Source organism: Moschus berezovskii, chromosome 16 (genome assembly GCF_049115385.1).
Source record: "Moschus berezovskii isolate FMDL1 chromosome 16, NW_MosBer_1.0, whole genome shotgun sequence".
In the NCBI taxonomy this organism is placed as follows: domain Eukaryota; kingdom Metazoa; phylum Chordata; class Mammalia; order Artiodactyla; family Moschidae; genus Moschus; species Moschus berezovskii.
This window is the reverse complement of record NC_142475.1, coordinates 76,751,273-76,774,479: the sequence shown is the minus strand read 5'-3', so window position 1 is coordinate 76,774,479 and position 23,207 is coordinate 76,751,273. Positions and strand designations below refer to the sequence as shown.

The 23,207-nt window shown below is 46.5% G+C and overlaps 1 protein-coding gene across 4 annotated transcripts in view; it reads left to right on the top strand.

Annotated features, from left to right (window-relative positions):
• The window catches only part of LYN (LYN proto-oncogene, Src family tyrosine kinase), a 111,285-nt gene that overhangs the window by 68,200 nt on the left and 19,878 nt on the right, over positions 1-23,207 (top strand). For all 4 annotated transcript variants that reach the window (XM_055431658.2, XM_055431660.2, XM_055431659.2 and 1 more), the window contains exons 5-10: positions 1,138-1,236; positions 1,359-1,462; positions 1,851-2,000; positions 3,514-3,666; positions 11,932-12,114; positions 14,699-14,775. In XM_055431658.2, the coding sequence (XP_055287633.1) occupies positions 1,138-1,236; positions 1,359-1,462; positions 1,851-2,000; positions 3,514-3,666; positions 11,932-12,114; positions 14,699-14,775 (766 nt within the window). The remainder of the gene's footprint in view (positions 1-1,137; positions 1,237-1,358; positions 1,463-1,850; positions 2,001-3,513; positions 3,667-11,931; positions 12,115-14,698; positions 14,776-23,207) is intronic.

Below are 23,207 nucleotides of genomic sequence, written 5' to 3'. Positions count from 1 at the left end.
CCACTTGATCTCTCTGTGACCGTGACAAGTCACTTCAACTCTCTATCTTAATGTCTTGCTTGTGAACCAGAAACGGCTTATGTGTGTGTGTGCGTTTTGTAAATATGGCACAGGCGTGTAGTGTACCACAGCCTAGTGCCCGTTGTAATTGTCCTTCATGTCTTGCCGGATGAGGGTCCCATCTGGGTATGGGAACCTGACGGGAACACAACTGAGGCTCATCCATTGGCAACCCATCCGTTCCTCCCTCCCCTGGCTCCATGCCTCTTGCAGGAGGTGTGAGGTGGTGATGAGGCTCATCTGCTTGGGACTGTTTTACGATTTTCTATTTTTTTTTCCCATGGCATCAGCCAGTGGACACTAGCTATTTCAACAAAGGCATTTATAACATAAGAACTATGACCTTTTATTCCCTTGACTCCCATTAAAGTGTTAGTTGTTCAGTTGTATCCAACTCTTTGTGACCCCATGGACTCCTCTCTCCTTGGAATTCTCCAGGCAAGAATACTGGAGTGGTTTGCCATGCCCTCCTCCAGGGGATCTTTCCAGCCCAGATATCAAACCCAGGTCTCCTGCATTATAGGCAGATTCTTTACCCTCTGAGCCACCAGGGAAGCCCATTTTGTAGATATCCCTGGGGAAATTAAGAACTCTGCTTCTGCAAGATGGAAACCATTTTCACCAACTCTTATGCAGCAGCTCTGAGCACAGAGACCCACACTTTAGTCATGAGGCTGTTTCCCTTTGCTTCCATAACTAAACATATTTGTATTTCATCAGGATGCATCAACTTTTCCCCTGCATCCTGGGGTCCCAGGATCTTCCCCTCTGTCCCACACCCCACAAAACAAACACCTTAAGACAATTGCTCTTGTAGTTCTTGAATCATTGACTACAAACCTTTTTTTTTTTTTTCTTTTTTTAATATGTATTTATTTGGCCACGTCGAGTCTTAGCTTTGGCACATGGGCTCTTTCTTGGAGGCACAAACACTTGCTTGGCTGCCCCATGGTGTGCGGGATCTTAGTTCCCTGATGGGGGATTGAATTCACATCCCTTGCATTACAAGGTTGTTCTTAACCACTGTACCATCAGGGAAGTCCAACAAACCCTTTCTGATGCAGGTTTCTATTCCAGGCACGGAGAGTGGTGGAAAGCCAAGTCCATTTCGACAAAGAAAGAAGGCTTCATTCCCAGCAACTATGTGGCCAAAGTCAACACCTTGGAAACAGAAGAGTGAGTCCTTACCTGGAGTGGTCTGGAATGGTTCTGTGTGACATGCTGGATTTCTTGCTTTTTCTTCATCTTTTTTCTTCCCTGGATCACAGCAGTCATGGGATGTTAATATGTCTTCACAGGTGGTTTTTCAAGGATATAACCAGGAAAGATGCAGAAAGGCAGCTTCTGGCCCCAGGGAACAGCGCTGGAGCTTTCCTTATCAGAGAAAGCGAGACATTAAAAGGTAGGAAGTGACATAAGGCCTCTTATCAAATGCTGTTTAGGAAATTGTTCTTAGAAACGATTCTAGAATTCTGTTAAAAAAGAATTATGGGCAGACCTCGTTTTATTGAAGTATAGTTGATTTACAATGTTGTGTTAATTTCCGCTGTACAGCCAAGTGATTCTGTTATACATATGTGTAGTCTTTTTCATACTCTTTTCTGTTCTGGTTTATCACAGGTTATTGAATATACTTCCTTGTTCTATACAGTAGGACCATGTTGTTTATCCATCCTATGTGTCATAGTTTGCGTCTGCTAATCCCAAACTCCCAACACTTCCCTCCCCATAATGCCAATCTTGTTTACAAAATATAGGTGTAATCTTTGCTTGTACTTCTTCCTCTGCAGGAAGTTACTCTCTGTCTGTCAGAGACTATGACCCCGTCCACGGTGATGTGATTAAGCACTACAAAATCAGAAGTCTGGACAATGGGGGTTATTACATCTCCCCACGAATCACTTTTCCTTGTATCAGCGACATGATTAAGCATTATCAAAGTAAGTGAAAACACAAGGTCAGACAAGAAAAGAAAGATACATCTGTTATGATAAATATATGATGTCAAACTTATATAAAAAATTTTTGTATCCTGCAACTTTACAGAATTCATTGATGAACTGTAGTAGTTTTCCTGGTAGCCTCTTTCAGTTCAGTTCAGTTCAGTTCAGTCGCTCAGTCATGTCCGACTCTCTGCGACCCCATGAATCACAGCACTCCAGGCCTCCCTGTCTATCACCAAGCCTCTTTAGAAAGAAGAATCATATTTCTTTTGGATAAAGTTGCAGGATCATATTCTGTAACTGGTCCTAAAGTAACCTGTAACTATACATTCAACAGTGGCACTAGTGGTAAAGACTCCACTTGCCAATACGGGAGACACAAGGGACACACATTCAGTCCCCGGGTTGGGAAGATCCCCTGGAGGAGGAAATGGCAACCCACTCCAATATTCTTGCCTCGAAAAGTTCATGGTCTGAGGAGCCTAGTGGGCTATACAATCCATGGGGCCAAAAATCGGACACGACTGAGTGGTTGAGCGCACACAAACATTCAAAGTCAGATTTGATTTTTGTGAATAATGATCCTAGTCCTTCCCACCTAGCTTGTGCTTTTTAACAGTTAATGTTCAAAAATTACAAAGTTAGAAATGAATATTATTTTCATATAGTGCATGACTTTACAGCACATCTTTTAATATCCAGACTAGGAATGCAGATCTCTACAGATCTGCATTCTAGTGTAGACATGTGTATGTGTGTGTGTAAAAGTAATACATACCCTTGGTAAAAGAAAACAGAAATTAAAACAATAACACCAAAACAATTAGAAGTGGCCAGTCAGTGGTCCTTCGTCCCCAGCCTGCTCTACAACCTTGCTAGTCTGACCCCGTGAATAGCCTTTAGGTACATTACCTTTGTGTTTGAGGTCAGCTGTAGTGGGAAGCTGTTACTGCTTATTTCTTCAAGCTGCTTTAAGGTAATACACATAAAATTTGCTTATGTCCCCAAGTATGGAGAGAGCAAGTACTCTAGAGTAGTAAGCCCTTCTTCCCTCTCTGTTACCCCCATCAAGTTATTCATCTGCCACATGTGCTAAGTACTTGTGGAGCCCTGGCCCTGTTCTGAGGCTGGGCGGGGAGAGGGCGGGGTCCCCTGGTGACCTGACCAAGTTCCCACCATTGTGCCCTGAAGAGTTTACACGGACTCAGTAATTAAAATTATAGTCTATTGCTAAAGTGTGACAGCCTGCCAGCCTGTGTTTGTCTATTTATTTTATTGTTTTTATTTTCATAGATTAGTATTACTGATGAATCAAATCAAGTGCATCTTAAATTGTCTTTCATTTAAGAATTTCAAGTCATGGTTACACAGAAGATATGCCCATAAACATTTTAAGTTTGTAGACCTTGGCGAGTTGGAAATGATAAAACTCATAGTCCAAATCTTTCTGTAGATACTGGTAAAATACACAGGATGACTTTTTCTACATGTACTTTCTCTTTGAAATTAGAACAGTCAGATGGCTTGTGCCGGAGATTGGAAAAGGCATGCATTAGCCCCAAACCACAGAAGCCATGGGACAAGGATGCCTGGGAGATCCCCCGAGAGTCCATCAAACTGGTGAAGAGGCTGGGCGCCGGGCAGTTCGGGGAAGTCTGGATGGGTGAGTGTGTGGCTCTGGAGCCTGAGTCCCTTCTGGAGAAATAAGGGCTCCAGCTGATTTCTGTCAGTTTTCTCAGAAGCAGTGATGCTTTCATTTCCCTCTGTCCACCTGCTGCCAGAACAAGCCTACACAGTCCTCGTGATTAGACTCTTTGTCTTCCTTGAGACTTAGCCATTCTCTTGGTGGATGAATGTTACAAGGAAGGGGCAGTGAGCACTTATGCTGGTAAATAATCCTGGTTTATCCTGGCTTATCTGTCTACTCTTCCCTGACTCTCTCATCAGCAGATTCTTTGGACATACGGTTGAGTGCAGGCATCTCAGGGAAAGGTACAGTTAGGTTGTGTGCCTGTGCTCAGTCGCTCAGTTGAGTCTGACTCTTTGCGACCCTATGGACCGCAGGCCACCAGGTTCCTCTGTCCATGGGATTCTCGAGGCAAGAACACTGGAGTGGGTTGCCATGCCCTCCTCCAGAGGATCTTCCCAACCCAGGGATCAAACCTGCATCTCTTTCATCTCCTCTATTGACAGACAGGTTCTTTACCACTAGCACCACCTGGGAAGTCCATGATTAATCCTTACTGTGCTATAATTCTCTGGGAACATGATAATGGAATCAGGCTAAATCATAATTACACAGCCTCACCTTGATCACTGGGGTCATATGTGGCACTCTGTTCCCACTCTGCTGCCTAAATCCTCACCTCCTCCTCCTTGCTCTGTCCACCTTTCCTTTCTTATTGAAGTAAAATTCATGTAACATAAGGTCAGTCATTTTAAAGTGAGCAATTCACATTCACGTTGTACAGTCACCACTTCTATTTGGTTCCAGAATATTTCCATCAGTCCAGAAGGAAGCCCTTTTCCCGTAATGCAGACACTCACCCCCACCCCACTTCCCCAGCCCCTGGACACCACTCTACTTCCTGTCTCCATGACTGTAATACTCCAGGGCTCTCACGTCAGTGGGATCCTACACACATTTGTCCTTTTGTGTCTGGCTTATCTCCCTCAGCGTGATGTCCTCAAAGTTCACCCACATTTGTCAGAATTTCTTTCTTCTTTTATGATCGAACACTATTCCATTGTATGGGTATGCCACAGCTTATCTGCTTATCTGTTGGTGGACCTTTGGGTTGTTTCCATCTTTGGGCTATTATGAATAATGCTTCTTTGAACATTCATGTGCAGATTATTGTGTGGACAGGTGTTTTCATTTTCTTAAGGATATACATTCTCCTAGCAGTGAAATTGCTGAGTCACATCATTCTGTGCTTAACTTTTTAAGGAACTGTCTTAACTGGGATCTACTCATTTTTTAAAAAATTGTCACCTCTTTCTCCCCTGAGATATTTGCATTTATTTCTTAATATATTTTTTCCAAGTCCACAGAGTAGGAGCAGGTATACTATATACGTTGTATATTCTTCACCTAGATTCACCAGTTAATATTTTGCTGTATTTCCTGTATCATTTCTATACATACACATGCAGACATGTTTTATTTTTGCGGAGCCACTTGAGGGTGAGGTGCAGACGCGACGACCTTCACCCCTGAATACTCATGCAGGCGTCTCCTCAGAGAAGGGCTGTGGTCTCATGCCACGGTCGTCACATTCAGGAAGTTCTGCATTGATCCACAGAGTCTAGTGTAGAGCCGACATCCTAATACCCCCCATTGTCCCACTGATGTCCCCAGGGCTGTTGGGATCTAGAGTTTGCTTTTAACTGACCTGTCTGTAGTCTCCTTGAATCTGGAAGAGTCCCTTGGCCCGTCCCCATCTTTCATGACAGGTTTGTCCTTTTGTAGAATGTCTCTCTTTTGGATTTTCCAATGCTTCCCGTGACTTGGTCCAGATTATGCCCTGGGTCACGAATGGCATCTAAGTACTAAAGCGATGCTGTGTCTTCCTGCATCCCTCAGGGGCACAGAATGATGGTTGGTTCCATTATTGCCTACAGGCCAAGGAGGGAGGGCAGAGTCCCTAGTTCCCAGACTGAGCCGAAGGTTGGAGTAACCATGTTTGGGGTGGGGTGGGGGGACCAGGGAGGGTGGAGGCGGGTCAGAGGACAGACGGCTGAGGCTTTTAGAGAGGTGATGGCCTCTAAGAGGGATGAGAATCAGATGAGCACATGATGCTGAAACCATCTTGGGAAAGTGCTTTTGGATATTTAAACAATTATAAAGAATCTCCCCTAAGGTAATGAATACATCAGTTACAATAGGGAATTAAAATGTTACATTTAAAATAGAGAAATCTGGTGGACCTCCTTAAAATCAAAGTGGCTCAGCAACAATAAAATAGGGATGGTGTAAAAACAGGATGCGGGCAGGAGGAGAAGGGGGCGACAGAGAATGAGATGGCTGGATGGCATCACCCACTCGATGGACATGAGTTTGAGTGAACTCCGGGAGTTGGTGATGGACAGGGAGGCCTGGTGTGCTGTGATTCATGGGGCTGCAAAGAGTCGGACACGACTGAGCGACTGAACTCAACTCAAAAACAGGATGAGGTGATGCAAGTCATCATTTAGTATAGTTGACAGCATTTAAGAACTGTTGTTATTATTTTAAATAATTATGAAGATGGTATGATAAATTAGAGCAAAGACTATGAAATAGAGGGGAGAAATTACCCAGAATTTCCCCCCTCAACATGAGCTGTTTCTTGGGTATTTTCAATTAAACTTTTTCTTTTGAGATAACTATCGATTTACACGCAGTTATCTGCAATAATACAGAAATGAAAACATCTGTTCACACATTTTTACACAACTGTTCATAAGTAAGAGCGTTATTCATAATAACCAAAGAGTGTAAACAACCAAAATGTCCATCAGTTGATGAACGGATAAACAAAATGTGGTGTTTCCTTGCATGGAATATTATTTGGCAATAAAAAGAAAGTCCTGACACACGCTACATGGATGACTCTTGAAAACATAATAAAAAAAAGAAACCAGACACAAAGGACCATGTGTTATATGACTCCCATTTATGTGAAATGTGTGTAAAAGGCAGTTCTGTAGGGACAAAGGAAATGAGTGGTTGGTTCAGGTGGGGGTGGGGGGGTGGCAGTGTAATTGTTAATAGGTACCATTTTTGGGGGGTGGGGACATGAAAATGTTCTTATAATTGATTGTGGTGATGGTACCACAAATCTGAATATACCAAAACCAATGAATGGTATGTTTTAAATGGGAAAGTGATGTGGCATATAAATTATATTTCAATAAAACTATTGTAGATGCAAAATATTACTCAGTTTCTCCCAAAAGTAACATATTGCAAGACTATGGTATAACATCACCGCTGGAATGTTGATGCTGAAAGTTGTTTGTTTTTAAATGGTGCTTTTCCCCTAGTTTTCTAGTTTTGTATTAAAGAAAGAAAAGAAAGAGAGGGAGGAAGAGAAGGAAAAAAAAAGAAAGAAGAGGAGAAAAATAGTTTTGATCTGGGGTCTTGTGCAAGTGTGGTTCTGTGAACCTGGCTGCCAGCCAGGGAGCTCTTCCTTCGCTGCTGAAATTACGTCAGTTTGTTGAATGCATTTAGCAGGGGAATGCTGGAAATAAAACCAAAGGAACAGTGGGAAGGGATGTGCTGCGAATCAGGTCAAAGGATGCGCCCCTCCCACGTGTGTCTGCACGTCTCATTCCGACCAAGGCTCCATGTAAAAGCAAGGTCTGTCTGTGCAGTTTAGAGTTGCTGGCAATTAGCTTTAACTTCTCGAGGGATAAAGAAGCTGGCTAGCTTTGCTCATGGATAGAAAAAGGACAGCAGATTAAAAATTGCATCCCTGTTAATCAAGTAAGTGAATATTATCGTGAAGCGTGAGAAATGGCTCAGAGGCTCCCAGGCACACTTTATGGTCTGGAGTTTTTGGTCCAAAGCACAGTGGACAAATACTAGGAAATGCCCTGATCTGGGGGGAGTAGGGGTTGGGAGAAAAGAGAGAGGAGTTTGTCCCTCAAGCTGTTTCCTCTTGTCCGTGTGATCCTCGGCCGTCTGGTTCAGGGACCCGTTTTCCTCTTCGGACTGCTGGACGCTGAGGGAACTGACCCATGAGTGACACAAAGGGGTGACATTTCCTGTTCCTGCTCGGTCTCTGAAGAGACTTTGGGAAAGAAAGGAAACTGATTTTGCATTGGAGTTTGCTTGATCCATCTTCATAGGAGCCAACTGCATTGAATGACTCACCAGCCAGCTTCTAAAAGCAACTACATTCATCTTTTCGTATTAACAAAACCACCTTCGTCCTGTGGTATAGCAAGGCAGCCACACCTGCATTGGAGCGCTCTCTGCTTTACCTATGGCAGAGCAGCACCCGCAAGAAATTATTCACTTCCTTCAAAAGATTAAAAAAAATTTTTTTGCAGATTCCTTTTATTTATTTATTATTACAAATTTATTATTTATTCAGGTACAGTTGATCTACAGTGTTATGGTAGTTTCAAGTGTACAGCAAAGTGATTCAGTTATATATAAGAATCTTTTTTCAGATTATTTTCCGTTACAGGTCATTACAAAATATTGAGTAGAGTTCCCTGTAGTTCCTTGTTGTTCATCTGTTTTATACGTAGCTACATGTGTGTGTGTTTCCATCTATCATGCCACATTGCTGTGAGCCGTGTGAACCTGCCGGTACCGGGCACTGTATCGGTAAATTACGATTTGATGCTTAGCGCTGAGTAAAACTCATGCCTTTGGTGTAGACGGAAAGCTGCCCTGTCTTGCAAACATCAGAGCCCTAAGCAGCCGTGAGTGGAAGCTGCTGTCCTCCTAAAGCTGGGTTTGACACAGCTGTTTTAATCGCTGCTCTTTTCAAACTCCTTATCAGCATTTTTAATATCTTTAGCAGCTGCAGTATTTCCTGGTGATTTTTTTCCCCTACGCTTGGAGAGCATTTTTTTTCCTTCATCCTTGACCCATAACTTCATGTTCTGTGAAAAGTCTCAGTGAGTCCCATGGTTTTTGTGATGACAAAAGGAGATTAGCTAGCCCTGCTTCTTTCTCTTCTGTCGCTGTAACATGCAGTAGTATAACAAGCAGACGGAAAAGTGCCTACCACACGAACATTCGCTTTCACAGCTACTGACAACATGAAAACCTGTGTGGTGACCACTGAATCACACCCGAAGCCCCCGTTCTGCCTTTCCCGACCACAACCCCACCTGTCCCCTGAAGGCAGCTGCTATTCTGGCTTTTGTGATCATTTCCTGACTTTTCTTTGTAGTTCTGCTGCTTTTGTGTATGGGGCTGAGTGCACCCAGAGTAGTTTACTTTTGCCCGGTTTTAAACTTTATATAAAAGAAAACCTACTATTGATCAAGGGCATTAGAGTTACTCCCATGTTCTGGCTATTAGGATCAAGGCTACTGTGAACGTTTTTGCATTGGTTGGTGCCAGGGTACGTGAGTTTCTCTAGATGACCAGGGTGGATTTACTGGATCACAGGTATATGAATCTCCAGTTCCAGTGCTCAGCCCCTCAGTCATGTCTGACTCTTTGAGACCCCACAGACCATAGCCCGCCAGGCTCCTCTGTCCATGGGATTTCCCAGGCAAAATTACTGGAGTGGGTTGCCATTTCCTCTTCAGTGGATCTTCCTGACCCAGGGATCGAGTTCTTAACCACTTGAGCCACCTGGGAAGCCCTCAGCTCCCATAAATGCTGAAGTCTTGGTTTCTAAAGCGCTGTTCTGGGTTACACCCTCCCCACCAATGTACACAGGTTCATGGTCAGGTGGGTGGTCACTCAGTACAACTGCACTAGAAAGGAGCCTGCTCTGTCAGCATCCTTCCAGGGCCCTTGAGGATACTGTTGAAGATAGAAGCTTTACGACTCAGTTTCAGGGATGCTCAGAAGAGAACCCAGAAAGGACCTGCAGGAATTGCCCCAGCTGTCCTGCTAAGGGGCTAGCACTGCCAGCACTCAAGATTGTCAGACGTTGTCATTTTTGTCTTGCTGGGTGGTGGTTTCTTTCTCCTGGAGATTTTTTATTTATTTTTGGCTCCTCTTGGTCTTCGTAGCTGCACATGGGCTTTCTCTCGTTGCAGTCAGGAGGCTACCCTTGTTGAAGTGCGAGGGCTCTAGAGCACAGGCTCAGTAGTTGTGGCACACGGCTTAATTGCTCCACGGCATGTGGAATCTTCCAAGGCCAGAAATCGAACCCATGTCCCCTGCATTGGCAGGTGGATTCTTAAAGTCCTCTGGAGACTACCATTGTTGGTTTTCACTGAGCGTAAGCTGTGTGTGTACTGATAATCATGTGATGTGAAAAGGGCCTGAACGTTTTCACATCACCGTTCCTTAGATGTTTGTCTCTCTTGGGCCTGGGGCTATTAGGCTGGCACACACCAGGTAGAGGTGACCTTGAGGGTGACTTGTGGTGACCATCTGCCACTCCATCCTCACCTTTTCCTGTCCTTCCAAGAGAACTATGGAAACAGAAAGAAAAGCTGCGTGTGATTACCTCTTTTTCTGCTTTCCAAACCACCGAGAAAAGACTTTTCCAGGAGAAAATCAAGCTCCAAAGTAGGCACGTCATTGGAAACTTCCCTGGCAGTCCAATGGTTAAGACTTCACCCTCCAATGGAGGGGATATGGGTTCAATCCCTGGTAGGAGAGCTAAGATGCCACATGCCTCACAGCCGAAAAACCAAAACAGAAGACAGAAACAATATTGTAACAAATTCAATAAAGACTTTAAAAATGGTCCACATCAAAAGTAATCTTAAAGAAAGAAAAAGTAAGCACATCATGGAGGCAGGTCCCAGAAAATCAGTGCCTTGGGGGAACTATATTAAGGAGGCGGAGGCGGTGTTTCCAAAGTGTGTTCTGGGAGATAAAAGGTACATGAAAATGTGTTCTGAGGTTGAGATAGCATGGGAAATGCTGTGGTTAACCGAGCCAGATGGGCATCTTCCTTGCTGGGCTGTCTGCACTCCTGCTGTGTCTCCTGGGTGAGACGGTGTGGGGCAGGCAGGGTTTCCCAGGTGGCTCAACCCAGAGCCCTTCCTTTGCATAGAACCACTGTGTCCAGTTCTCTTTGAAAACTTTGAGTAGTTCTTATTTGACTCCTGTGTATTCTTTGTACTTTAGAGTTAGTAAAGTTTTTTTAAGGGCAAAGCTTTTGTTTCTGATTATAAAAATAATGCATATTCATTGTAGTAAAGTTGGTAAAGAGTTAAAGGTATGGTGAGCAAAATTTAAATCACTCATGATTAAGCCAGTACTTAGTGTATTTTGGTGTATTTTCTTCCAGACAGTTAATGTGTGTGTGTGTAAGAACATCTAATAGACTTATGGTATGTGGGGGTTTTTGTCTCGGAATAAAAAACATTTTATTAATTAGAAAAAATCTAATGAGAGAAAATCGAATTAATTAGAGAAAATGGTACAGTGCATATGGAGTTTTGTTTTACCATTGTTTTATAAAAAACCTTTTGATTTTAGAATAATTTTAAGTTTTTTGGTAAAGATAATACAAAGAATTCTCATATACCCTTTACTCAGTTGCCCCTAATGTTATATGCTGTGCTGTGCTTAGTCACTCAGTCATTTTGCCACCAATTTCATGTCCGACTCTTTGTGACCCCATGGACTGTATGTAGCCCACTAGGCTTCTCTGTCCGTGGGATTGTCCAGACAAGAACACTGAAGTGGGTTGCCATTTCCTTCTCCAGGGGATCTTTCCAACACAGGGATTGAACCCAGATCTCTGGCATTGCAGGCTGATTCTTTGCCATCTGAGCCACCTGGGAAGCCCAAGAATACTCAAGTGGGTAGCCTATCCCTTCTCCAGGGGAACTTCCCAACCCAGGAGTCGAACCGGAGTCTCCTGCATTGCAAGCGGATTCTTTACCAGCTGATCTGCTACCAGGGAAGCCCCCTAATGTTACATATATAGGTTTTATTTTCCTTTTTATTATTATTTTTTAAGCATTTATTTATTTGTCCACACCAGGTCTTCATTGCAACATGTGTGATCTTTTTAGTTGCAGCATGTGAGATCTTTAGTTAAGGCTTGCAAACTCTTAGTTGTGTCATGTGGGATCTAGTTCCCTGACCAGGAATCAGACCTGGGTCCCCTGCATTGGGAGCTCAGCATCTTAGCCACTGGACCACCAGGGAAGTCCCTAAAGGTTTTAGATAATGTTAACACTATAGAGTTTATAGAAGTTTTTCTTGTCTATAGCTAACTATTCTTCTAAGTCTGCGTGAAGTTTTTGATGAATCACCACCTCCCTTCTTTTCCCTCCCTAGGTTACTATAACAATAGCACCAAAGTGGCCGTAAAAACACTGAAGCCAGGCACAATGTCCGTGCAGGCATTCCTGGAGGAGGCCAACCTCATGAAGACGCTGCAGCACGACAAGCTGGTGCGGCTGTATGCCGTGGTCACCAGAGAGGAGCCCATCTACATCATCACTGAGTACATGGCCAAGGGTGAGTGCCCGCCCCGGCCCGGGCGTGTGATGGCCCAGCCCTCAGAAAGGAGAACACTTAGACATTCAGAGACTCCTCAGATTATCAACAGCAGGCTCACTACAAGGGCTTCCCAGGTGGCACTAATGGTAAAGAACCCGCCTGCCAATACAGGAGAGATAAGAAATGTCAGTTTGATCCCTGGGTCGGGAAGATCCACTGGAGGTGGAAATGGCAACCCACTCCAGCAGTCTTGCCTGGAGAATCCCATGGACAGAGGAGCCTGGCGGGCTAGAATCCATAGGGTCACAAAAAGTCGGGCACAACTGAAGCAACTCAGCACGCAGGCTTCCTACGGAAACATCAGAAAACACAGGACAACGAAGCTCTTTCATAAGCCACCTCACTGGAAGTCATCCGTTATAAAATGAATATGTTGTCTTTTCAGTTTCTGTGCACTTGTCTCCATGCACCTGCTGGCCTCAAGAATGGGACCCCAAGCCTAGACGGCCCCCCGGACATACTTGTCAAATAAGTAAATACAAATATCAAATAAGAGTATTATTGTTCTGGGTTCCAATTGTGAGTTCTCAAAATTGAAAACCAGATCCTTGTCCTCTTTGCTGCTGCTGCTGCTGCTAAGTCGCTTCAGTCGTGTCCGACTCTGTGCGACCCCATAGACGGAAGCCCACCAGGCTTCCCCATCCCTGGGATTCTCCAGGCAAGAACACTGGAGTGGGTTGCCATTTCCTTCTCCAATGCGTGAAAGAGAAAAGTGAAAGTGAAGTCGCTCAGTTGTGTCCGACTCTTCGCGACCCCATGGACTGCAGCCTACCAGGCTCCTCCGTCCATGGGATTTTCCAGGCAAGAGTACTGGAGTGGGGTGCCATTGCCTTCTCCACTTGTCCTCTTTAGCATTATCTAAATGTTCAGAATGATACTTTAAAACGTAAATATTTGAAAAACTTGTCAAGTTCCTGTGTCATCAGAGAATCCCTGAAGAAGAGGTTTCAAGCAGCCATCTCCCACTGCTGTCCCCTTCAGATCAAGGGTCTTAAGTCATCCTCCTTCTTCCTCTAGCTCAGGAGAAATACTAATTAAACTGCCCGTGATTTCTAAAGAATTTTCGGAAGGAATGCAGATGATACCTAAGCCATCATCCAGAACTAACAGTGACCTCCTGAGAATGGAGATTATAGTGTGATACCATAACTGAATAGGTTAGAAAGATGAATATTACATTTTCTTATTTCAGTTCAGTGCAGTCGCTCAGTCATGTCCAACTCTTTGCGACCCTAATATTTCAGAATATTAACATCCCCCGGAGTCCTTCTAAAAAAGAATATATTTTTTTAAGCCCTATCAGGGCTTTTCTGGTGGTTCAGTGGTAAAGAATTCACCTGCCAGTGCAGGAGACATGAGTTCAATCCCTGATTCTGGAAGATCCCACATTCCACAGAGCAACTCAGCCCATGCGCCACAGACACAGCCTGTGCTCTGGAGCCCAGGAGCCACAACTACTGAAGCCCATGCACCTAGAGCCCATGCTTCACAACAAGAGAAGCCACTGCAGTGAGAAGCCCGTGTGCCGCAACTAGAGAGCAGCCCATACAGCACAGCCAAGAAAATAAATATAAATAGATAAATCCATTTTGGAAAAACCCTATTACCTATTAGGTTGTTGCCACTCAGGAACCAAGCTCGATCAGATGCTTAAGCAGGAGTTCATAGATACTTGTGGGATTAACTAATAGTGTTCTTAACCATAAATGTAAATGGTAGCAGTGCCCACCTTGTATTGAGCAGTTACTATATGCCAGATGGCGCTTGGTGTCTTCCCTGAGGAGCGCACTCATCTTCCCAGCAGTCCAGGCTGAGCACCACCGTTCTGTGTTGTGGATCCGTTGAGCGCTTACTACCTGCCATCACCCTGGCACGTGCTTTAAACCCCTCCTCCCATGGGCTGTGGTAGAGTTCCTGGGAACTGCCCACTTGACAGGGGCTCAGACGAGGTACAGAACTTGCCCAAGATCACCCTCAAGTTGGTGCTACAAGTTCTAGAAGAAGGAGCAGGGCGTGTTTCAGAGATGAAATCTGTGGATGCTGGAGACAATGCTGGTGTACACTCTTGCTCCCTTTTAAGTGAGATCTCACTTTGCTCCAAAGCACAGTTGGTTCATCACATCCTCACTGGGCACCTGGGTGGTGCCTGAGAGCCCTGCTGGGCACAGATGAGTGCCTGCTGTGGGCATGGAGAGTGCAGCTGGGAGGACAGGCTGGTTTCTGTCCCAGAGAGGCCCTGCAGGACGTGTGCCATGGTGGCAGGTACAAATGCTCTGTAGCAAGAAAAGGAGTGTCCACCGTGACCCTTTCTTACCTGGAGCTCATGTCCATCTCATAACAGGTCAAAGGGGACAGGTCGCAGGGGACTGGGTTTGACCAATGACAGAAAAAGGCATGGTGACCACACAGAATGGTAAAGCAGTCATTTCACCTGGTCCCTCCTCTCTGCCCTGCCAGTAGGAGTGATCATTTGAATTTTGTTTGGATTTCCTTGTGTGTGTGCATGTTTGAACGACACTGATTCGCTCTTCTTCATCAACAGGCAGTTTGCTGGATTTCCTGAAGAGTGATGAGGGGGGCAAGGTGCTGCTTCCGAAGCTGATTGACTTCTCTGCTCAGGTGACGTGTGAAAGAGCAGCTGCAAAGTGCTGTAAATGTCCCCCTGCTTCAGACTTGGGATGGGACCGCACTTCTGCGGGGAAGGCATTAGGGTTGTGTTTCCTAGTAGACCTTCGAAGGACAGGTCCTTGGAGGTGGCATTGGGTGTTTCTCTTGGAATGTGTGTGCACGTGTTGAGTGTTGACATGGATGCTCTTATGTCTGACCTGGTCCACCTCTTTATACTTGTGTTCATTTCTGCATGAAAGATAGAAACAGCGCCACTGAGCTGATCACTTTTGTGCATTCTGGAGGTGAACTCCATGCGGTATAAGCATGGCACCTTCTCAGTGATGTATATGTAGTGTTTAAGTTACTAAGTTCTGATGCCTCAGTGTTCTGGGAAACAGAACTGTTTTCCTTCCCTCTCTACCTCACCTTCACTCCTTCTTGTTGGATGTGTCTTTAGGATTCTGAAAAGTGTTCATTTGTAACACTTCTAGTACTAGCCTCGGGCTGCCTAGGTGGCTCAGTGATAGAGAATCCACCTGTCATACAAGAGATGTGGGTTTAATCCCTGAGTTGAGAAGATCCCCTGGAGAAGGGAATGGCAACCCACTCCAGTATTCTTGCCTGGAGAATCCCATGGACAGAGGAGCCTGGAGGTCTACAGCCCATGGGGTCACAAAGAGTCGGACATGACTGAGCAACTAACACCTTCCTTTTTTAACTTTCTGGGATGATGAGACCAGAGGAACAAATTAGTCAGCAGGTAAAGCAGTTTGAGTAGGAAAGGCCCGGAGCACACGCTGTGCAGCAGAGTGTCAGGGGGCAGAGTTGGAGCCCAGCATCGTGGACTAAGCTGGTGCCGATGCTCAGCCACTCGGTGGCCACTGTCAGGGGCCTTTGCCTCTTTGGGTTGGTGTCTTCACCTGTTTAAGGGGTGTGGTCATTCCTGCTTCAAGGAGAGTTATTGAGGGTAGAGTCAAATGAGCTGGCATGAAATGGGTGCTTCACAGCCAGCGGGGGGACACTGAAGAGACCCCGGGGGCAACTGGCCCCCTCCCTGCAGTAAAGGCAAGTGAGGAAGTCGTCCTGCTTGGCCCTCACCTCGTCTCCACAGCTGGGGCTCTTTACAGGTTCCTTATCCCAGTAGGCAATTCAAACAGCATCTGCAACTCCAATATCTAGTGTGGAAAGAAGCAAAATTGTTGTGGGGGCTGAGGAGGCAACCCTAACTTTTGAACCCTCTTCTCAAACTCTCTAAGCTGCCCTTGTGAGGCTCTGTGGGACCCCCAGGCTCTGGGCCAACGGTTTTTGTTGTTGTTGTTGTTTTTAAGATTTTTTGATGTGGATCATTTTTAAAGTCTTAATTGACTTCGTTACAACATTGCTTGTTTTATGTTTTGGTCTTTTGGCCAAGAGGCATGTAGGATCTTAGCTCCCATACCAGGGATTGGACCTGTACCCCCTGCATCGGAAGGCACAGTCTTAACCACTGGACCTCCAGGGGAGTCCTCGGGCCCACGCTTTGAAAACCATTGCTGTTCAGTGAGAGGAGAGATGACTTGGGCTTAGCTCTAGACCCCGCACAGACAGGAGTCAGGAGACTGAGAAGGCAGAGGCTTATGAGCCCGTGTCACTCTCGGCACCGTCATACAAGGCAGGGAGCCCTGCCAAGGCTAGTGACATGGGAGTCCCCGTTGGATGCGGACGTTGAGGGCTGTCGTAAGAGCTTGTGCACCTGCTTCTCAGAAGCGGAAGGGGGCTGTGGAAGAGGAGGGCACGTGGCCTGGAGGCCTGGATGGTCATCCCTGTCCGGGTTCTCAGGGTCATTCTTGCCTGCCATTCTGTAGGGTGGAAATTAGCACATCGGGTTGTGTGCTATGTCTGGGTAGGACTTCTCTTGTCACAGGGGTACTTTGTATCTGGTTTTCTATAGCTTATCTTGTAAAACCTTATCTTGACATAGTTCTTAAGGTTCAAGTCAAGGCCTCCATCTCTAATCTTTAACTTTCAGATTGTGGGTTCCAGGAGGGGCCAGGGAGCAATCAAGGCACTCACCCCTAGTCATCGTCCAAGCCAGCGTACTGCATCCAGCTCACAGGATGATGCTCTTGTTCATCCGTCTCAGGCTGGATCTCCCAGCAGTGACTGGCGGGTACCGCATCTAGTTTAAGAGCAGGAGAATTGAGTGTCCGTGGAGGGTCAGCAGCACCAGGGAGCCCCTAGCAGGTGAGGTCAGCACAAAACTCAAGGTTGTTACAACCGAATTCCGTCTCCCTGAGGCCATCTTTGTTCATGGGGCAAACCTCGCCTCAACTCTCCTCCAGCCCTCCCCTCTAGGGGGAGCTACTGAGATCTCCTGTTGTCTGTTATTAATTGTCATCCATTTCATCTGCTCGTGGCTTTTCTTATTGTAATATTGGAGGGACCTGCACCTTGGCAGTGAGGCTGGGGCATGTATGCCTCAGTTTCGGTTTGAAATCCTACACCACACTCATCCGATCACTGTCAACCATACTGGCCACCCCATCCCTCTGTGATAGTCAGTTCCCTTTATGACTGGCGCTCCCCACACTCCTCCGTCTTCATGGGCCTTCCTGAAACCATCTCTGTACAAAGAAAGTCATCTCTGAATTGGTTCTCCTTTTCCCCTCCATCATGTGCCAGTAATGAACTTTGTCGCTTTGCCATAGTGAATAACTTTAGAATAGTAAATATTCAGAAAGCTGCCCCAAGGTGACACATGGAGAAGGAAATGGCAACCCATTCCAGTATTCTTGCCTGGGAAATCCCATGGACAGAGGAACCTGAGAGGGTGGCAAAAAGTCGGACACGACTCAGCGACTAAACAACAACAATCAATAAGGTGACACAGGACACCCAGTACCCTAATAATGCAAACTTCTTACCCCTTACCTCCACTAGGCTATTGAAAGTGGAAATGGGTTTCAGTTCAGTTCAGTCGCTCAGTCGTGTCCGACTCTTTGTGACCCCATGAATCACAGCACGCCAGGCCTCCCTGTCCATCACCAACTCCCAGAGTTCACTCAACCTCATGTCCATCAAGTCGGTGATGCCATCCAGCCATCTCATCCTCTGTCGTCCCCTTCTCCTCCTGCCCCCAATCCCTCCCAGCATCAGAGTCTTTTCCAGTGAGTCAACTCTTCGCATGAGGTGGCTAAAGTATTGGTCCTTCCAATGAACACCCAGGACTGATCTCCTTTAGGATGGACTAGTTGGATCTCCTTGCAGTCCAACGGACTCACAAGAGTCTTCTCCAACACCACAGTTCAAAAGCATAAATTCTTCGGCGCTCAGCTTTCTTCACAGTCCAACTCTCACATCCATACATGACCACTGGAAAAACCATAACCTTGACTAGAAGGACCTTTGGAAATGGGGTAAAGCAGAAGAATTGGTGAATCTGAGTGGTATTTGAACTTAATAATCAGTAACCTATAAAATACTTTCACACTTGCTTTCTTTCTCACTGTCAGTAGCATCAGAGATCTGGGAAACTGAGTGTTCACAAGAGGCTATGGTTAAATTCAGTAGTTTTTGCAATGGGAGACTGAGAGCAGAAATAAACCTGTTGACCGATTCCCGGCCCCAGAAGAATAAGGAAACGGGGATGGGGGTGGAGCACGTGAGGGGCAGTGCTGGGACTTTTCCCAGACTCTCCTCTCAGCAATTCTTCCCTCCCCACCAGCTACTTCCCCATGCTCTTCTCCCCCCGCAAGCTCCCTCAGGGCACATCAAGATAGGAAGTGAGTTGTGAGAGCTGATTTCATCACTTCCTGTCTCAGGATGAGTTCTGAAAGGTTCCTCGGAGCCCCAGTGTCATTGACCAATCCACCTCTCTGGCTACCCGTCTTCCTCTCCACTTGGTGGAGATTAAGAAATCCCAGCTGAGTCAGCCGTATCCAGTGCTTTTCTTGTATTAAAGCCATCTTGTGCTGAAGTAGAAAAATGACCCCTTTGCAAAGGAAGTTTGATAATTTCAAAGCAGAGAGACTTTGTCCAACTACTTTCCAGCCCTTGCCTCATGGAAGAGAAAAAAATGAACTTGGAAAGAGGAGTGGGTGAAATCTGTGGCAATTTCCTTCAGCAGAGATGGAAATAGGCTTGTAGACTCATCAAACAGAGAAGGAAAGGAAGTGGGGACTTCACAGTTGCAATATGGAGGTCAGATAAATCATCTTGTAATTCAGGAGAATCAAGGCATTTCTTGAGCTTTGAGGGTACAAAAAGTACCAAAAGTCAAAGAACACACAGTTAAGTGTGAGTAAAGCTGCAATACTGTCCATGGGGTTTTCCAGGCAGGAATATTGGAGTGGGTTGCCATTTCCTCCTCCAGTGGACCATATTTTGTCAGAACTCTTCACTATGAACCATCCATCTTGGGTGGCCCTGAACAGCATGGCTCATAGCTTCATTGAGTTACACAAGCCCCTTCGCCATGACAAAGTGGTGGCATGCTGCAATCCATGGGGTCACAAAAAGTCAGACAGTGCTTAGCGACTGAACAACAAAATTGCAGTAAAAATGGGAAAATCAAAGTTGTTATAATCATGGCAGCAAGTAACAATTCTTTAACTCTTTTTGGATGATAAAACAGTTCTACCTCCATCATTTAATTTAAGCCCAACAACCTTGAAAGCATTTATATTGTTGTTTAATACATTTTACAGATGGAGGGGTGACCCTGGACTTGTCCAAGGTTACAGCTAGTGGTAGAATTGCTGGGCTCCATTGTGGCTCCTCTGACTCTAGATTACTGGTCGTTTCCTCTGCACCTCACCATAATTTCATGATCAGAGTTGCCCTGTGGTCATCTGCACCTGACATTTTGCTGATATGTATTTTCCCCTTTTAAAGATTTTGATTATCAGAATTAAGTGTTTTTTTCCACCAAAGAATCTCTATTGCCAAGATGCAGGTCTTTCTGTCACATAGTGGTTATGCTCAAGATACATTTTGCCTTCTTGTGTTAAAGGGTAAGCCACATTTAAGTTGAAAATTGGGGAACAAGGCAGGTCAGATACCTCAGTCTACGATCATGTGATTCTCAGCCTGTTTAGTACAAAGGTCTTTGACATTAGTGTCTGAGCCTGCCCTCATTGAAGTATCTACTGATCAGGAAACGGTACAGACAGGGAATCTCTTGTAATAACTCTGAGTGGGAACCACCAGTCTGCAGAGATGGTCAGTTCCACAGAATCGTCTGGACGGGTGCCCAGCAACAAGGACGCCCCCAGGTAACTGAGCTGGATGGTTCCCAGTGATGATTTCAGCGAAAGCTGAGTTGGGGCCTCATCCCCTTCCCTGTTTCGGGGTCTCCTCCTCTGTCCCTGATTCCTGGAATCCCTTCCTTTGCCTCCGGAGCCTCCTCCCTAGACCTGACTGCTCCTCCTCCCTGTCCCCATCCCACTGCCCTCCTGGCCTCTCTCAGTCATGCTCTCCAAACAACTGATACCAGGTATTTCTTGAATTGAATCATTTGGTCTTTGTTTTTAAAAGCAGGTTCATATTGACTTTTTCTATGCAGGAAAAAAAATAGAAGAAAATGACTTCAAGTGACCTTTACATGAGTGATCTTTACCCAAAACCTTTAGATGCTTTCATAGCCTTTCACAGATGCGTCCTTTCTTCCCCACCCCTGGAATACCTGCTTTAAGACACTTGTGTTACCTCACTCCCTGGCTTCATATAATCCAACAGAAGGTTTAAAACAGTTGCCAAAAGTCACTGCATCCCCAATTTAAGAGGAGTTTGTTGTCCTTGGCGTTCATTCTGAGGTCAGGGTGGGGCTAAAGGCACTTTCCGCAGCTTCACTTTCAGCCTGGGGTCCTACTCGAGGGCCACAGGGCCACCAGAGCAGAGAGGTGATGCCCAAGGCCACGTGGTGCCCTGCCACGGGTGCCACCCTGCAGCCTTGCCCCCTCCGTGCACCGAGACCCCTTCCCCAGTCTCCAGCCCCCCCAGAGCCCTGCCCAAGGACGTAGCCCCAGATGATAGGCCCATAGGTCCTGCCCGGCCCCCTACCCTAGTGGCAGTAGGCTTATCCTTGAGCAAACCCTCCTGGCAAGAATACTGGAGTGGGTTGCCATTTCCTTCTCCAGGGGATCTTCCCGACCCAAGAATCAAACCCGGGTCTCCCGCATTGCAGGCAGATTCTTTACCATCTGAGCCACCAGGGAAGCCAAAAAACTCTTTCCTGCAAGCCTTCTTCAGGTTTTCAGCCCACCAGGCTCCTGTCTCAGTGTCTCTCCCAAGCCCACTCTTGGAGATCACCCACTCTCTCTTTTCTACTTCTTTCAGAGCACGTACTGCAGTGTGAATATCTGGGCAGTTTTTATCTCTGTGTCCCAGACACTTAGCACAGTGCCTTGCATGCAGTAGGTACTTAATAAATATTTGTCGAATGACTGCACTGACCCACACAGGGGCTGCCCACGTTCAGTTTAAAACAACAGAGCCTGCTTTGCATGGATCTGAATGAGTAATTAGAAGAGCCTGTGTTTCTGGTGTTTTCTGGGCCACTCTTCAGGTGGATTTACCCATGAAACATGTTCCTGGTACATTTCTTCCTCCCCTCCCTCTGACCGTGCTGACTTCCCTGTACCAAGCTTACATGATTGGTCAAAATCACAGTGAGAGAAAAAGAAGGAAGTAGAACAGAAGTAGCCGGGCCTTTCTGAAAAGACAAAGAGCTGCCTTGTTTCCACTCTCTGTGGAGTAAAAAACACCAGGGGGATGAGAAACTATAAATGAAATATTGCACATGGCAGCCAGTGGCGGATGCTTTTACTCAGGAAAACACTTTTAATCGGACGAGTTTTTCCTCTCTAGTGTCATCCAGATTCCTTTGAGGCTGGAATTCAAGGGGCAAAGGGGCTGACAGGCTTTTCTTAGCAACCGGGGTTACACACACACACACTCGTGTCTATGACATCACTATCTGAGCTGCTCTGAGCTGGAGAACCACCTGCACATTGGTTGGTAACCATCATATTATACTCAGGTTGGCAGCAGCGTGTTTTAGCTGATCTTCTTCACCATTTCCACATCTTCCATCTCCCTCTCTCCAGACCCCCAGCTTTGAGATCCACCAGCCCACCATCCATCCCAGGATCCCTGGGCACTGCTTCTCAGCACGACACTCCATCCCCCGGAACCCCAGCCATTGTTGGTGGTCATCCAGGCATGTAGACCCTCACATTCAGGCCCTTCTGTTTCTTGACTTCCTCTCCCCCAGGACTGTTCTCACCTGCCGGAGCTCCACCGTGGTTATGACTAGAGACTCTGCCCCTGGGACCCCTGTTCCTGCCCATCACTCCCCACCCCCCATCTGCCTGGTTCCTGCTCCAGGACTCCAGCTCCAACAATGTGGGCCCCCTGCAACACCTCCCATCCATCCAGGATGCCCCCGCCTGTCCCTGTCCCCACACTCTGCACCCCCATGTTTCTCTTCTCTCCTGACCTGGCTTCTGTGTACCAGCTGCCCCCTCCTTTATCAGTTATGCTTGGGTCAAGCCCAGCCCTTCACACGTTTGGCCCCCATGTGCAGACACCAGCCGTGACCACGGCTGATGGAAGGCACTGGCTCTTCTGCTTCTAGACCAGCGGTCAAGCTGCCTAGGGACCCCACTCACACACACGTGTCCCCAGATCTAAACCCCTCCCCCTCCCGCTCTCTTGGGTCACTTGCTGTCGTTCCCTGAGAAGGAGAAGCCAGCACACTCACTCCTTCCTGACTGACAGCCACCTGCTCTGGGCACCACGTCCTATCCCCTCTTCCTTTCAAGACGTGCATTCATGTTTAGTCTCTTCAATCATGTCTGACTCTGCGACCCCATGGACTGTAGCCTGCCAGGTTCCTCTGTCCGTGGGATTCTCCAGGCAAGAATACTGGAGTGGGTTGCCATTTCCTTCTCCAAAGGGTTTTCCCAACCCAGGAATCGAACCCAAATCTCTGGCATTGCAGGCTGGTTCTTTACCACCAAGCCACCTGGGAAGCCCTCCTTTCAAGACATTGCCCTAGAAAGTCTTCCCTGCTGTTTTCCCTTCATTTCTGTGCCATTCCCATAGGAACTATGATACATCGCCCCTTCTCCTCCACACCCCTCTCCAGCTGCCTCTACCTCCAATTCACTCCACCCCGTCACGACAAAGGTCCTTGAAGGACCATATTCTCTCTTTACAATTCTTCCCCTCCGGCTCTCTCTTGAGCCCACCAGCTCTCGAGCAAACAGCTCTGGACAAGTCATCCTCGGTGACCCCATGACACAAGGGCATTCCTCAGACTCATAGCGGCGTGCTTGATCTCTCTCTCCTCCCAGACATTCCTCTTCACTTGACTTCTGCGACACTGCACTCTGGTTTTCCTCCCACTTCATTGGCAGTTTCCTCCTCGGCTCCCAGCATTTAAACACTGGAAGGTCCCC